Source organism: Thalassophryne amazonica, chromosome 11, assembly GCF_902500255.1.
Source record: "Thalassophryne amazonica chromosome 11, fThaAma1.1, whole genome shotgun sequence".
Classification (NCBI taxonomy): Eukaryota; Metazoa; Chordata; class Actinopteri; order Batrachoidiformes; family Batrachoididae; genus Thalassophryne; species Thalassophryne amazonica.
Genome location: NC_047113.1, coordinates 30,304,289 through 30,321,732, shown reverse-complemented (window position 1 = coordinate 30,321,732; position 17,444 = coordinate 30,304,289). Strand labels below are relative to the sequence as shown.

The 17,444-nt window shown below is 41.0% G+C and overlaps 3 protein-coding genes across 18 annotated transcripts in view; all 3 read left to right on the top strand.

Moving 5' to 3' along the window:
- LOC117519820 (protocadherin gamma-A11-like) overlaps positions 1-17,444 on the top strand; it is a 911,360-nt gene that overhangs the window by 626,639 nt on the left and 267,277 nt on the right. For 2 of the 16 annotated variants that reach the window (XM_034181085.1, XM_034181073.1), the window contains exon 1: positions 253-2,759. The exons of the other annotated variants lie outside the window; for them this stretch is intronic. In XM_034181085.1, coding sequence (XP_034036976.1) covers positions 342-2,759 — 2,418 coding nt within the window. In that variant the 5' untranslated portion in view covers positions 253-341. Of the gene's footprint in view, positions 1-252; positions 2,760-17,444 lie in introns of those variants that run through there. 16 annotated transcript variants of the gene reach the window in all.
- LOC117519833 (protocadherin gamma-A11-like) lies at positions 9,788-12,350 on the top strand. Its single transcript, XM_034181109.1, has one exon. The coding sequence runs from the start codon at positions 9,900-9,902 to the stop codon at positions 12,348-12,350; it is 2,451 nt and encodes an 816-aa protein (XP_034037000.1). The 5' UTR covers positions 9,788-9,899.
- Positions 14,409-17,121, top strand: LOC117519835 (protocadherin gamma-A3-like). Its single transcript, XM_034181111.1, has one exon. The coding sequence runs from the start codon at positions 14,677-14,679 to the stop codon at positions 17,119-17,121; it is 2,445 nt and encodes an 814-aa protein (XP_034037002.1). The 5' UTR covers positions 14,409-14,676.

Genomic DNA, 17,444 nt, shown 5'->3' with positions numbered 1-17,444 from the left:
ACCGCTTAACAGTTGTAAGAAGCATTTTTGTGTTCAGTAATTTTAAATTGAGACATTTATTTTTAATGCCTGATCTATTTCTTGGTGTTCACATTTTGGGCTCTAAGTGACGCTATTGAACAACATTAGAATTCATTCATTCAGTCCTTCTGTTGCAGTTTGTTCTCCATTGTCAGATTACTGCGGAGGCGCTTTAAAGAGAGCATCGGATAACGTTTGCTCCAGCAGAATATTTCCTTATTTCGCTATTATATCGGGAAACATTGTTTTTTTTTTTCTTTTTTTCTAATTGATACGTGATCTTTGTTTCCGTTTTTTGGAAAAAATTCTCTTTTCATGACATGGCGTTTGAGAAACAACACTGTAAATGGCGTTTGTGTGACGCTGCAAGAACAACGATGTTTTTGCTCCTTTTCCTCTGTAATGCTGCTGCGCAAATCCGCTATTCTATCCCCGAGGAGATGAAGAAAGGTTCTGTTATCGGAAAAGTGGCACAGGATCTTGGTTTGGATCTGAAACGGCTTCGATCTGGTCGGGCTCGCATCGTTACAGGAGAAAACCTGCAATACGCGGAACTGAAGACAGACAAAGGACTGTTAGTCGTGAAGGAAAGAATCGACCGAGAGCTGCTTTGTGGAGACCTGACACCGTGTAGCTTCAGTTTTGAAATGATTTTGGAAAATCCCATGGAACTGCATCATGTAACGATCGAAGTGTTGGATATTAATGATCACCCCCCGGTTTTTAAGAAGTCAGATATCATGTTGGACATTAGCGAGTCAGCGAACCTTGGTGCGCGCTTTGTGCTGGACAGGGCAGAGGACGCCGATGTTGGTGATAATGGTCTTCAAAAATATGTTTTGACTCCAACCGAAAATTTTATTTTAAAACAGCACGTGAATCCAGACGGTAGCAAATATGCGGAGATGATTCTTCGGAAGCCGTTAGACAGAGAAGAAGTGCCGCACCTCTCCTTCAAACTGATAGCGTTGGACGGTGGAAATCCTCAGCGATCTGGTACAGTAAATATAAATATAAACGTTTTAGATGTGAATGACAATGCTCCTGTTTTTAACCAGTCAGTATACAAGGCAACAGTGACAGAAAACGCAGCAAAAGGCACCAGCATCGTCACTGTTAACGCCACAGACGCAGATGGATCTTACGGTTCGATCACTTATTCTATTTCAAACGTGAAGAGCAACATTGCTGATTTGTTGTCTATTGATGAAATTTCTGGAAAATTGTCGGTTTCAGGACCAATAGATTTTGAAAAAGACAAAAAATACGAGCTCATGATTGACGCAAAGGATCAAGGAGGTTTGACGGATTCAAGTAAAGTGATAATCGATGTGATTGATTTGAATGACAACGCCCCTATTATTAGCGTCGTGTCATTCACCAGCCCCGTGTCAGAGGACTCCCCTCCTGGCACAACTATTGGGATTATTAACGTTAAGGATCTAGATTCTGGTGATAATGGACAGATAACATGTAAAATAGAAAATAATACGCCTTTCAGGATCCTGTCCAATTTAAGAAATTACTATAGTGTGTTAACAGATACAGTTTTAGATCGTGAAAGAATTTCAGAGTATAACGTCACTGTAGTTGCCACAGATGCAGGAGCTCCTTCACTTTCAACAAAGAAAACCTTTAATTTAAAGGTCTCTGATGTGAATGATAATGCACCGGTGTTTCCACAAAGAGATTACACTGCGTTTATTACAGAAAATAATTCTCCGGGAGTCTCTCTTCTCACAGTGAGGGCTAAAGATCCGGATGAAAACCAAAATGCTCGTATTTCCTATATTCTGGAAGACGCTGTTCTCGACGGATCTCCACTGTCTAACTCTGTATCAGTTAATGCAGAAAGCGGAGTGATACATGCAGTGCGTTCATTTGATTATGAGCAAATTAAACATGTAGTTTTCATAGTCAAAGCGCAGGATGGAGGCTCCCCTCCACTCAGTAGTAACGTGACTGTGAAAATAGTGATCCAGGACCAGAATGACAATGCCCCTCAAGTTCTGTACCCGGTCCAGACTGGAGGCTCTGTTGTGGCTGAGATGGTTCCTCGTTCAGCAGATGTGGGCTATCTGGTGACTAAAGTGGTGGCTGTTGATGTGGACTCTGGACAGAATGCCTGGCTCTCCTATAAACTGCAGAAAGCCACAGACAGGGCGCTGTTTGAAGTGGGTTTACAGAATGGAGAAATAAGAACTATGCGCCAAGTCACTGATAAAGATGCTGTCAAACAAAGACTGACTGTGTTCGTGGAGGACAACGGGCAGCCCTCTCGTTCAGCTACAGTCATTGTTAACGTGGCGGTGGCGGACAGCTACCATGAAGTGCTGTTGGAGTTCACTGACTTTACGCACGACAAGGAGTACAATGACAACCTGACTTTTTATTTAGTGCTGGCTTTGGCTGTAGTTTCCTTTCTCTTCATCACGTGTTTAGTGGTTATTATATCAGTGAAAATCTACAGATGGAGACAGTCTCGCATCCTGTATCACTCCAGTCTCCCGGTGATTCCATATTATCCACCACGTTACTCAGACACTTTGGGGACAGGGACTCTGCCACACGTGTACAACTACGAGGTGTGCAGGATGACTGACTCCAGAAAGAGTGACTGTAAGTTCGGCACAGCTGGTAGTCAGAACGTGCTGATAATGGACCCCAGTTCTACAGGAACCATGCAGAGGATACAGAGTGAGAAGAACATCCTGGATGAACCAGACTCTCCTCTTGAGGTTAGAAATATTTCCAGTCACACTACGTTTACCTTTTTATTTCTGTTCCCAAATGATTTAATCAAATGGTGCAGCCTGGGCTAACTCATTCAGCACCTTGGACAGCTAGAGTTTCACACACCTTATTTAATTTAAAAGTAGAAAATGTTGAGTTTTCATCTTTGTTCTTCACATTTACACAAGATCACTTACCAAAAGTGTTCTGTCTTGTCAGGGTTCTCTTTAATAGCATACACCAATTTCCCACTCACTGTATTTTTACCTTCTGCCAGTGTGGTCCGTGTGAATTTGTCATTCTCCTTTAAGGATTTCCTCTCATCATCCATAAAGCTTTAGACTAAAATTTTGACTTAGGGAAGTGCACAGCCCCATTTGAATGTTTGTGGCACACCATGCATTACCCTGTAACAATAGTCAATACTCTCATGGTCATAGTCTTTTAAATATAATGTATTTTTCCTGCCTCTTTTAGGATATCATGTAGTCGTGAAAGTGGGACTATGTTCTTTTTTCTGGGGGTTCACTGTCACTTGTGACATATTCTTGTGTTTCAGTGCTGGCCTCTTGTGCCTCATCTGGACTCCCACTGACTGTCTTGTCATGTAACCAACCCAGTCTCATGGCAGTTTGTGGCGGCATTACGAAAAGTATATTTATCTATGGATTTGTGACGGAGCCATGAAAATGGGGCACTTTTCATGATGGGGGAACTATTTCATTTTGTGACACAGGCACAAAATGTGGGGTGACGGGTCTGGGGGAGTTATGGAGGGTTAGGGGAGGGTAGACACAAACTCTATGGTTATAGTTAGAATTAGGAGAAGGCAAAGATTATAAATACCAAAATTAAAAAAAAATATTTCACAAAAATTGGGTGCTTTTTGTGGCAGGGGCATGAAAAAAAAAACATGAGACCAAGCTGCATGTAATGTGGGGATGTCTAATCTCATATGTAAGTCATCATTGTCATTGTCATTTTGAGTAGTCTGGGTTTGACGTTCAACTACACTTTTGTTGAGTCATGGGGAAACACTTACAAATCAAATACCAATCCAATATTCCTTTTGCAAAAACGAGCCATACGAATCATCTGCAATAAACAATATCGTGAACCAACTCATTCTTTATTTGTGTCTTTAAATTTATTAAAATTCATAGATTTGGTCGATTACATTACAATTCAAACTTTATTTCGAGCGAAAAACCAAGCCTTACCGAGACATGTCCAGAGTCTGTTCCGATTGAGGGAATCCAGATATAGTTTAAGAGGTTGTGCAATTTTTATTAAACCACCAGTAAGAACAAATGTAAAGGGTTTTTGTGTGTCTGTGGTTGGGGTGAGGAAATGGAACAAATGTTCAACAGAGGTTAGAATGAGTAGTACCTTAGTAAGATTTAAGAAACTACTCAAAAAGAACATCATGTCTAAGTATCATAAAGAAGCAAATATAATTTGATTTATATGGAATGTTCAATTTATAAGTGGGACTCATTGTATATTTGAATGTGTGGGTATGTATATGCGTATGTAGATATATAGATATGGGTAGGTGTATATGTACACTCAACAAAAATATAAATGCAACACTTTTGGTTTTGCTCCCATTTTGTATGAGATGAATTCAAAGATCTAAAACTTTTTCCACATACACAATATCACCATTTCCCTCAAATATTGTTCACAAACCAGTCTAAATCTGTGATAGTGAGCACTTCTCCTTTGCTGAGATAATCCATCCCACCTCACAGGTGTGCCATACGAAGATGCTGATTAGACACCATGATTAGTGCACAGGTGTGCCTTAGACTGCCCACAATAAAAGGCCACTCTGAAAGCTGCAGTTTTATCACACAGCACAATGCCACAGATGTCGCAAGATTTGAGGGAGCGTGCAATTGGCATGCTGACAGCAGGAATGTCAACCAGAGCTGTTGCTCGTGTATTGAATGTTCATTTCTCTACCATAAGCCATCTCCAAAGGCGTTTCAGAGAATTTGGCAGTACATCCAACCAGCCTCACAACCGCAGACCACGTGTAACCACACCAGCCCAGGACCCCCACATCCAGCATGTTCACCTCCAAGATCATCTGAGACCAGCCACTCGGACAGCTGCTGAAACAATCGGTTTGCATAACCAAAGAATTTCTGCACAAACTGTCAGAAACCGTCTCAGGGAAGCTCATCTGCATGCTCGTGGTCCTCATCGGGGTCTCGACCTGACTCCAGTTCGTCGTCGTAACCGACTTGAGTGGGCAAATGCTCACATTCGCTGGTGTTTGGCACGTTGGAAAGGTGTTCTCTTCACGGATGATGCGAAGGAGATGTGTTGCACTGCATGAGGCATATGGTGGTCACACCAGATACTGACTGGTATCCCTCCCCAATAAAACAAAACTGCACCTTTCAGAGTGGCCTTTTATTGTGGGCAGTCTAAGGCACACCTGTGCACTAATCATGGTGTCTAATCAGCATCTTCGTATGGCACACCTGTGAGGTGGGATGGATTATCTCAGCAAAGGAGAAGTGCTCACTATCACAGATTTCGACTGGTTTATGAACAATATTTGAGGGAAATGGTGATATTGTGTATGTGGAAAAAGTTTTAGATCTTTGAGTTCATCACATACAAAATGGGAGCAAAACCAAAAGTGTTGCGTTTATATTTTTGTTGAGTATATATGTATATAAGTGACTGTGTATATGTATGTATATATTTATGTTTGTAAAGTATATAAGTATGTATATAGGTATATATGGCACAGCCCAAGCAGAGGGTCACCCCCAAGAGCCTGGTCTGCTTGAGGTTTCTTCCTTATAGGGAGTTTTTCCTCACCACAGCTGCCTAGTGCTCGCTCTGGGGGTTGGTAAGGTTAGTCCTTACTGGCGTAAAGTGCCTTGATTCGACTTTCTTGTGATCTGGTACTATATAAATATAATTATAAGTGAATAGTATATTGATGTGTATGTCTGTGTGTCGACATGTAGTAGTGAATTTGTATTTATGTAAATATGACTGATAAGAATTGTTGGACTTGTACGAGCAGGGGTGGACGCTAATAAGCTTTGCTTCAGCCCACACCCTTTCGGACTCACTAGTTTTGTCTGTGTTTGTTTGTGGAATTGTTCATTTTTTTCTATTTGAATATTTTGTGTGCCGAATAAAAACTTGTTAAGGAACTAAACCAACCTGTGTTTGAGAACTTGTCCAGTGTCTGGGTAATAGACCAGATATGATGGACTATATCCTTCATATCCCACAAAATGTCCTTCATCACACCTTGAATCTAACTTGTTTTTGTCTTGTTTGTAACTGTAGCAGTCTGATCCAAAAATCTCCATCTTAGATAGATCAGGCTTTCTCCCTGTTAGGATGTAGTAAGGAGTTTATCCTGTCCGCCTGTTATAACACCTGTTGTGAATTACTGCAGCAGTCCCAACAGCATATGTCCAAAGATTCTTTGGCAGATTATTTTCCTTGCCATCTCAAAAAGTGTCCTCCAATTTCTCTCAGCTGTCCCATTTTGATGGGGTGAATACGGTGCCGAGGTCTCATGTCTTATGGCATTCTTTCTCAGCAAGACTTGGAACTCTCTCGCAGTAAATTCAGTCCCAATGTCCAACCCGATGCGCTTTATGTTCCCATAAGGGGCAACATCTAAAATAAATTTTTCAGTTGCTTCACAAGTGTCACTTTTTGCTTTTAGAAAGTACATAAAAACTGTTCATGGGTAGTCGTCAGTAAATGCTAGTGTACCTAAAGCCGTCCTTTGCCTCTGGCTCAGTCGGTCTAGCTAAGTCAGCATGTACAAGTTCTAGTGCTGTCTCTGCCCTTTTGTTTGGCTGTCTATTTTGGGTCTGAATAAGCTTCCCTTTTAAGTAAACCTCACAGTCTGGACTAGATTTGGTTGTTTTACCCTTGATTTTCATGCCCTGAGTTATATTTTCTAGCTTTGACAAATCATCAAAGTTACAGTGACCAAGAATTTTGTGCCAAATTTCAATATTGTGACACTCATAACATTCATTGTTGTCCACCTCTTTATCAGTGTTAACAGTACTGAGATAGTACAGTCTACCACATTCTTTAATGTCAAATTCTGTGCCATCCTTGTGGATGAGCTGGTTGCTCCCCTTACTGAAGGTGACTGAAGCCTCTCTGGCTGTCATTCCTTGGACAGAGATGTCCTGTGGGCATGAGGGGATGTAGAGTGCTCCTTCCAGTGTTGCCTTTACACTGTGTCCCTCACTGTCTCACAGGTAGACCTCTGCTGCTCCTTGCTTCAATGCAACACCGCTCGTTCTTGTTCCATCAGCTAGCTCCATGAAGTGTTTTCCTGGCTTGAAGGCATCATCAAACGTCTTGAAACTTTTGATGTTTGTGACTATCTGTGACGTAGCTCCTGTGTCAACCATTAGGCCTCTTTGCTTTAATCCTTGAACATCACAGTCATTTTTCTTGAATGTAAAAGAATGTTTTATTTTACATCAGCTACTTATTTGACATTGGTCCTCTTTTGTCATCTTTTGTCTCGCCACTGCTTCTGTTTTTGTTCTTTGCATTCTCCAGTTGTGTTGCATTCACGGGCCTTATGTCCTTTCTGTCCACAGCTGCAGCAAGTGGGCTCTCCCTTCCTTTGATCTTGGGCCAGTTATTTACCTTTATCACGTTGTTATTTGAGTTTGTGCTCTTTTCAGTCATCTCAAAGCTTTTCAATTTGACTTTGAAGTCGCTGAAAGTAATTTCTTTCTTGTTTTGAGTAATGTGAATCGAGATAAGCTTAAATGATTGTGGCAAGCCTTTAAGGACTATTGCAATAAAGAAGCCATCACTTAATGTCTCTTTAGTGTTTCTCATAGCTGTAATTGCAGTCTTGGCTCTTAAAATGTAGCCTCATACTCTCACGAGCGCCACTAGCTTAGCTTATGGCAAGCTAAAAGTGGACGCTCTAGTTTTGGCTTAACTACTATACAGTTTTTGTATATTCTGTGTTAGTACGCGGCCGACATGCTTCATGAATTCCTGCGCAAAAAGTAGATCCAAAACAATGCTGTATTTGTGATGACAGTGTGTTTTCATGGGTTAAAAAAAAAAAAAAAAAATTGCAAGGCACCCACTACACACAGGGAGCAAACAAAGGATTAATGACATCGCCCAAGGGCCCTTAGTGATTTTCAGGCTGGGGTTTGAACTGACGATGCTCTGGTCTCAAGCCCAACACTTTATCCACTAGACCATCACCCGTTGAAGCACAAATGGTTCCACAGACTTCCTCCATCCCTCCTGGGCCCATAACTTGTTGGTTTGCTCATCTTAAAGGCAGGAATACCAATGTAACTCACACATTTCACAGGGGGAAAACAGACAGACACACACACACACACACACACACACCTGGACAGAAACCCCCCCCACCAGCCATTTATTGGACGCACACTTCTTGTCAGCTCCCTTTCAACATAACAGCACAGGTAAGCACCTGGCATCATGGTCAGAATTTAAACAACTTATTCTATGTATAATATTTTTTTATGCTATCCATACTTTGTCTCTATAGATTTTGAAAGTACCTCTCTCTCTCTCTCACTCTCTCTCTCTCCCTCTCAACCCTATTTGACTCTATCTATCTATCTATCTATCTATCTATCTATCTATCTATCTATCTATCTATCTATCTATCTATCTATCTATCTATCTATCTATCTATCTATCTATCTATCTATCTATCTATCTATCTATCTATCTATCTATCTATCTATCTATCTATCTATCTATCTATCTATCCAACGAAGCATAGTTTTTATTGTCATTTGTCAGTTGCTTCTATAATCAGTACTTTTGTGGGTAAAAAAAAAAATATATATATATATATTTTTTTCCTGCTTCATTGCTTTAGTGAGCTCTTTAAAGTCGGCTTTAAAGAGCTCATTGGACCTGTTAGAATTTGGTGTTGAGGCTTCCCTTACATATCTGCTTTTGTATCATTGTATTGCCTTTATTTGCATTTGTTTTGTGTGTTCTTATTCATAGTTTTCTGTATGAAACCAAGGGCCAGATGTCTCAAAGTTTGTGTCACGTCAAGAATAAAAGTGTGGTGCTGTGCGATTTGCTGTTTTGTTTTGCACTTCAGGGCCACCGTATTGGGTCTGGGTAATGTTGCAACCTGAAACGTGCAATTTATTTATTTATTTTATTTTTTTTTTGCCAGATTTGTAAATCCTTGCGGATGCATGTTTTTTCTGTTTGACACCCTGACAGTGGCCGTAAGATACAGGTCATATAAAATATATGCCACTGTGGAACTGTGTACTCGCGCACGATATCTCGCCTCCCATAGATTTTTTTTTTTTTTTTTTTTTTGAATGTGCGACCCTATTTCATGCTATAACCATATGTGAACCCTTGATGTATATACGTGTGGTGCGCACATTCTCATTGCGCACCCTATCTTCATAAATCTGAGTTTTTGTGTGGGAAGAAATGTGTATGCATTTTTTTGTCATTTAAAAAACAACTTTTTCTTTGTTTGTTTTGTGTGTGTGTGTGTGTGTGTGTGTGTGTGTGTGTGTGTGTGTGTGTGTGTGTGTGTGTGTGTGTGTGTGTGTGTGTGTGTGTGTGTGTGTGTGTGTGTGTGTGTGTGTGTGTGTTTTCTTTCTTTCCTTTTTTTAGTCAGAACACCTGCCCTTTAAAAATCTTTCGAAAATACAGAATTTGATTAAATATCAGCACACTTTAGGTCACGGATTCTGCCGCTTTACTGCGTGACTTCACCTTCTCCTTTTAAAACAAAGCTGCAACTTAAATTTAGTTGCGTATCGAAAAATGAGAACACCAAGGTGCTTCTTTTCACAGCCGTGTGAAGTGTGTATGGTCTGGATACCCTGAAGGAGTTCATATTTTTGGACTCTAAGTGACGCTGTTGGTCAATGAAAAAAAAAGTGTTTCCAGTGAGTCAGCTCTCCTCCATCAGTGTCGTACTTCAGTCTGGTACAGAGACTGTTCTTAGGCGCACAGAACGTGAGTGAAGAAAGGATTGATTTCTTTAAATTGTTACTTTATTTGTTTTTGCCCTACTACAGGACCATGCGAGATTGATTTTCTCAGGACGCATTATTTATCAAGATCTCTTGTTTTTTGACATGGCAAGCGATCGTTCCTTCCCTCGACGTGAAAGATGGCGGTGGTTTTGTGGATTACAATGGCGACTGGGACTTGTCATTATAATGACATGTGCGGCGCACGGAGTGGACGCCCAGATTCAATATTCTGTTCCAGAAGAGATGAAGAAAGGCTCAGTCATCGGTAACGTAGCACAAGATCTTGCTTTGGACGTGAAACGGCTCCGCTCCGGCCGTGCACGCATCGTGACAGGAGAAAACATCCAGTACGCGGAGCTGAGGACAGACAAAGGGCTTCTCGTCGTGAGTGAGAGAATAGACCGTGAGCAGCTCTGCGGAGACGTGACGCCCTGCAGCCTCAGCTTCGAAATCATTTTAGAAAATCCAATCGAGCTTCACAGGGTCACCGTCGAAATTTTAGACATAAACGATAACACGCCGTTTTTCCCGAATAAGGACATTATGTTTGAAACGAGCGAATCGGCTGCAATTGGCGCAAAATTTCCTGTTGAAAGCGCATTCGATCCTGACGTGGGGCTAAACGGATTGCAGAATTATATTCTATCACCAAACAATTATTTCATTCTGAAGCAACATGCAAACCCAGACGGCAGTAAATACGCCGAATTAGTGCTCCAAAAGCCTTTAGACAGAGAGGGGCATCCCAGCCTCTTATTGAAAGTAATAGCCGTAGATGGCGGAACCCCGCAAAGATCTGGCACTGTCAATATAAATATGTTCATTTTAGACGCAAATGACAACGCCCCTGTGTTTAACCAAACACTTTACAGGGCTGCCGTGGTGGAAAATGCGCTAAAGGGAACATATATAACAAGCGTTAACGCCAGTGATGCGGACATTGGCTCTAATGGCGAAATATTATTCAGTTTTGCAAAAAACAAAGGAAGTACAGTCAATATGTTCAATATTGATGAAAACACAGGTGTGATTTCAGTTGCAGACATCATTGACTATGAAAAAGAGAAAAAGTATGAGCTCAGGGTGGAGGCCAGGGATCGAGGAGGTTTAACAGGGACGAGTAAAGTTATAATTGATGTTAATGACGTCAATGATAATGTTCCAGTTATAACCATTATGTCGTTTTCCAACACGGTGTCAGAAGACGCCCCCCTTGGCACAACAATAGCTGTTATTAATGTGAAAGATGCTGATTCGGAGAAAAACGGACAAATTCGATGTTCAATTGATAATAAACTCCCTTTTAAAATTCAGTCATCATTAACTAACTATTATAATTTGGTGTCAGATAAACATTTGGATAGAGAGGTTACTCATGAGTACAACATAACGGTAACTGCTACTGATTCAGGGACTCCACCTCTGTTCAGCTTTGTTACTCTGCAACTTAGAATACTGGATGTAAATGACAATTGCCCAGTATTTGATAAAAGCTCATATTCTGCTTACATTATGGAGAATAATTTGCAGGGAGCCTCTATAATTGCTGTTTCTGCACAGGACTCAGACTGGAATCAAAACGCCAGGATATCATATTTTTTGGAGGATACACAAATCAGTGGTAGCCCAGCTTCTCGTTACGTGTCCATCAACTCTGATACAGGTGTTCTGCACGCAGTTCATTCATTTGATTATGAACAAATTAAAGAAGTTCAGCTAAATGTCAAAGCGCAGGATGGAGGCTCCCCTCCACTCAGTAGTAACGTGACTGTGAAAATAGTGATCCAGGACCAGAACGACAACACCCCTCAGGTTCTGTACCCGGTCCAGACTGGAGGCTCTGTGGTGGCTGAGATGGTTCCTCGTTCAGCAGATGTGGGCTATCTGGTGACTAAAGTGGTGGCTGTTGATGTGGACTCTGGACAGAATGCCTGGCTCTCCTATAAACTGCAGAAAGCCACAGACAGGGCGCTGTTTGAAGTGGGTTTACAGAATGGAGAAATAAGAACTATCCGCCAAGTCACTGATAAAGATGCTGTCAAACAAAGACTGACTGTGTTCGTGGAGGACAACGGGCAGCCCTCTCGTTCAGCTACAGTCATTGTTAACGTGGCGGTGGCGGACAGCTACCCTGAAGTGCTGTCAGAGTTCACTGACTTTACGCACGACAAGGAGTACAATGACAACCTGACTTTTTACTTAGTGCTGGCTTTGGCTGTAGTTTCCTTTCTCTTCATCACGTGTTTAGTGGTTATTATATCAGTGAAAATCTACAGATGGAGACAGTCTCGCGTCCTGTATCACTCAAGTCTCCCGGTGATTCCATATTATCCACCACGTTACTCAGACACTTTGGGGACAGGGACTCTGCCACACGTGTACAACTACGAGGTGTGCAGGACGACTGACTCCAGAAAGAGTGAGTGTAAGTTCGGCACAGCTGGTAGTCAGAACGTGCTGATAATTGACCCCAGTTCTACAGGAACCATGCAGCGGATACAGAGTGAAAAGAACATCCTGGATGAACCAGACTCTCCTCTAGAGGTGAGTTAAGAATATTCTTCAGAGGTGTTGTTCTCTCTTTTGCCTGTCTTGCTCCTTCTTCTCATGTAAGTAAAGTGTGCTGTCTTTATTAGCACCATGGACAGCACCTCAGCAGTTTGTCTCTGTTAAGTTTCTTTGATAAGAACTTGTCAGTATTTTGTTGTCCTTTGTCATAAGAAGTCCAGTGTGGTGCAGCTTTAACATTTCACTAAGCTCCCCCACATCATAATATTTATATCATACTGAGTGGGCGTGAACACACCTGACATGTCTATTTATGGCATATGTGCATAATAAACTGAAAGAACATGTTGACTGTTTGTGGTGTCCGGAGACGCAGAAGTTCGAGCCACTACAGTGTCAACATTGGACAGTGCATCGGTTGGTCCTGGTGTATTCAGTGATAAACCTCCTGTATATTTCACTTGGCAGACAAATTATCTATGTTTCTCATTATGTTTTGTATTTTAAATCCATGATTCCTGGCACCTGGCATCATGGTCAGAATTCAAGCAACTTATTCATTCATATTTAATTTAAATTATTCTCGTTTTAAGTTAAAATTTCAAAGTGCTCTCTCTCTCTCTCTCTCTCTCTCTCTCTCTCTCTCTCTCTCTCTCTCTCTCTCTCTCTCTCTCTCTCTCTCTCTTTGTGGTTTCACTTTGCAAATATGTCTATCTGTTGGTCTTATTGACCTTAGTGACAATAAATTAAATAGTTTATTCTCCATTTTGTCCTTATGAAAATAATTTCAGGCTTTGCTATTTGTTGAATGTTACTTATGGCATATGGATGGATGGATGGATGGATGGATGGATGGATGGATGGATGGATGGATGGATGGATGGATGGATGGATGGATGGATGGATGGATGGATGGATGGATGGATGGATGGCTTTATTATCATTGTCATTACAACAATGAGATTTCCACAGTCACATTCCACAGAAAAACAGCAATTAATCCACAATTATTACTTGTTTACTGTAATAATGGCACACACCAGAATTAAGACAACACATATACATTTGACATTGTTTATGTGCACTAAACTTGAAACATTCTGTTTTCCAAATTGAGGTGATGTGAGTGTGTGGTAGCCGCTGTAACTGGAGTCGCTGCCGATATGTATTGAGTTTTGTAAGATGCAGCAGATTGGGCATTCTGATAATAATTTTGCGATGACAAAACTCATTGAATAACTTCAACAATGCATTTTTGTTACAAGATGCACATCTTGCTTCATTGTAATCTTTCTGTCCAAGCAGATTTTTGGACAACTTCAATATAACATGCAACTATAGCAAAAGATCAGTTCTTTAAATTTGAATGTCAAAACAAGTACCTCTGCATTTGGAGGATGGGCGGGAGGAAGGGGTGTTGAAATGCCCTAAATAGAAAATTTGGTCTTTGAGCAATTTTAGACTAAAATGTTCTCAAAAGTCTCAGTAGTTATACTTAAATCTGAGAGATTTGGAAATTTTGAATATTTTCATGAGGTTCACGAGTTTACCTTTGCATTTGTTTGCATAAAGAAGAAGAAGAAGAAGAAGAAGAAGATTACAAATAAAATTATAGATGTTGATATCATTTAGTCAACTGAAATTCAAATTGGAAATCACACTGAGATTCAGTTTAGATCCGTAAATGAACAGTTAAGTGTCATTTCATTCCTGCTTTATAATTTATTCATGAAAAAGTTTGTTATCCCTTGTATGTTAATATCGTAATTTTGTTGTTCATCAAAAGTATTGCACTTCATGAAACCCTTTTTTTTTTGCCCTTTAAGTGAACGTATCCATTGGGGAAAAAAAAAAAAAAAAAAAAAAAAAAAAAAAAGATCTGTCTGTACGTCCCCCCATCTGTCTGTCCGTGAATCAGTGGCATTCGTTTGTCATTATTCAAACACAGTTTTATTTTATTTTTTTTATCATTTCTTATTTTGGTTATTTCTTATTTGAAGTTATTTCTCATTCATCATTTGTAACTCGGTCACACATATCACCACATTGTTTGGGTGGCAATTTTATTTTCCTCAGTTTTTATCATGATATTCTTCGCTTTGGACAGTAAGAGACGCTGTTGGCTAATGGAACAATATTTTGACTCAGTCGAGCTCGACCGTCATTTTTCTGTGCTTTAAAGGAACGAAGGCAAACTGCGGGGTTCATAAGCTGGAGCGCACGCACAAATACAATTGAAGGGAAGTCTGGAGCAGTCAGATCACTACTTTGAGAGATCTGGGCGTTCTTGTTTTATTTTATTTTATTTTTTATTTTATTTTTGGGACGACGTTTTAAAGGAAGCTGTGGATATTACATTTTGTTGTCGGTAATGGCTTCTAAAACCCCGCATTTGCCGTGCGTAAAATGGCGTTTGCCTTGTGGAGCAGTGACGCCGTTACTGTTGATCCTGTTCTGTCTCAGCCACATCGTCTCTGGCCAAATCCGATATACAATCCCAGAGGAGCTGAAGAAGGGCACTTTCATCGGCAATATCGCTCAAGATCTTGGTTTGGACGTGCAGAGACTCCGTTCTGGGCGGGCCCGTATCGTGACCAGACAAAGCCATCAGTACACGGAACTGACGACAGACAAAGGCGTTTTAGCCGTAAAAGAAAGAATCGACCGAGAGCAGCTCTGTGGAGACGTCACGCCGTGCAGCTTCAGCTTTGAGGTGATTTTAGAGAATCCTATGGAATTGCATCAAGTCACGGTGGAAATTATCGACATAAATGATAATTCTCCTAAGTTCACAAAAAAAGAAGTGAAATTTGAAATCAGTGAGTCTGCCGCACTGGGATCTCGGTTTTTATTAGCCACTGCAGATGACGCAGATGTGGGCAGTAACGGATTGCAAAAATACATTTTAACTACGAATGACTTTTTTGGATTAAAGCAGCACTCGACTCCAGATGGGAAAAAATACAGTGAAATGATTTTACAAAAAGCCCTGGATAGAGAGAGCGAATCGAAATTGCTCTTGAACCTTATTGCTGTTGATGGAGGAACACCACCCAGATCTGGCACAATAAATATGGATATCACTGTCCTCGACGTCAACGATAACCCTCCGGTTTTTAATCAGTCTGTGTACAGGGCCGCTGTTCAGGAAAATTCAATAAAAGGCACATATATCTTAACGGTGAATGCGAGTGACGCAGACGCGGGATCAAATGGTGACGTTAGATATAGATTTTCAAGCATGAAAGAGCAGCTGTCTGACAAATTCCATTTGGATGAAACTACAGGGATTATCACACTTGTAGACGAAATAGACTATGAACAACATAAGAAATATGAATTTATGATTGAAGCTACGGACCAAGGAGGTCTAACTGATTCAAGCAAGGTTCAGATGGAGATTGTTGACGTCAACGACAATGCACCTGTAATAAATGTGATGTCATTCCTGAGCAATGTACCAGAAGATGCTGCTTCAGGTACCACAGTGGCAATAATTAATGTGATTGATGCGGACTCAGAACAAAATGGACAAGTTATTTGCACAACAGACAAGAGTCTACCATTTAAAATAAAATCAACATTAACTAATTACTATGCATTAGTAACAGATTCAGCTTTTGACAGAGAACGGGTGCCAGAATATAACATAACTATGAAGGCGACAGATTCAGGATCTTCTTCTTTATCGAGCACAATGACATTACGTCTGAGAATCTCTGATGTGAATGATAATGCTCCTGTTTTTGATAAAGAAAGTTATGTTGCTCATGTTATGGAGAATAATCCTCCTGGGATGTCTATTTTTACCGTGAAAGCACATGATGTAGACGGGAATCAAAATGCTAGGATTTCTTATTTTCTTCAGGAAACACAAGTCGGTGCTAGTCCTGTTTCATCATTCGTCACCATAAATTCTGAGAGTGGAGCTATCCATGCAGTTCGTTCATTTGACTATGAACAAATTAAACAGCTTCTGTTGACAGTCAAAGCACAGGATGGAGGCTCCCCTCCACTCAGTAGCAACGTGACTGTGAAAATAGTGATCCAGGACCAGAACGACAATGCCCCTCAGGTTCTGTACCCGGTCCAGACTGGAGGCTCTGTGGTGGCTGAGATGGTTCCTCGTTCAGCAGATGTGGGCTATCTGGTGACTAAAGTGGTGGCTGTTGATGTGGACTCTGGACAGAATGCCTGGCTCTCCTATAAACTGCAGAAAGCCACAGACAGGGCGCTGTTTGAAGTGGGTTTACAGAATGGAGAAATAAGAACTATCCGCCAAGTCACTGATAAAGATGCTGTCAAACAAAGACTGACTGTGTTCGTGGAGGACAACGGGCAGCCCTCTCATTCAGCTACAGTCATTGTTAATGTGGCGGTGGCGGACAGCTACCCTGAAGTGCTGTCGGAGTTCACTGACTTTACGCACGACAAGGAGTACAATGACAACCTGACTTTTTACTTAGTGCTGGCTTTGGCTGTAGTTTCCTTTCTCTTCATCACATGTTTAGTGGTTATTATATCAGTGAAAATCTACAGATGGAGACAGTCTCGCATCCTGTATCACTCCAGTCTCCCGGTGATTCCATATTATCCACCACGTTACTCAGACACTTTGGGGACAGGGACTCTGCCACACGTGTACAACTATGAGGTGGGCAGGACGACTGACTCCAGAAAGAGTGACTGTAAGTTCGGCACAGCTGGTAGTCAGAAAGTGCTGATAATGGACCCCAGTTCTACAGGAACCATGCAGCAGATACAGAGTGAAAAGAATATCCTGGATGAACCAGACTCTCCTCTCGAGGTTAGTTAACCTTTTTATGATCTGCAGTTATTCTGCACTCCTGCATTATTTTTGGATTTTATGAATTTTATTTGTTGGCCTTGTATGACTAGCAGCAATATTTCTCAACATTTTTTCCGTTATTTTCACAGAAATTGTAGTATGAGGCATCAAACAACCTTTGAAATTGTGGTGTAGATTTTGTTTTGTTTGAAACATGTACTTCCAAATGATCTCACTGCTGTTCATATGCCCAAGTTGGTGCACACAGTCAGTACAGATTTCTGGCAAGGTGACTGATGGATTGATGTGTACTATTATACTATTCCTAAAATAGGATGTGAGCTTGGGCA

Excerpts from the sequence above, each read along its gene's own strand:
- LOC117519833 (XM_034181109.1), top strand. The coding sequence starts at position 9,900 with ATGGCAAGCGATCGTTCCTTCCCTCGACGTGAAAGATGGCGGTGGTTT.
- LOC117519835 (XM_034181111.1), top strand. The coding sequence starts at position 14,677 with ATGGCTTCTAAAACCCCGCATTTGCCGTGCGTAAAATGGCGTTTGCCT.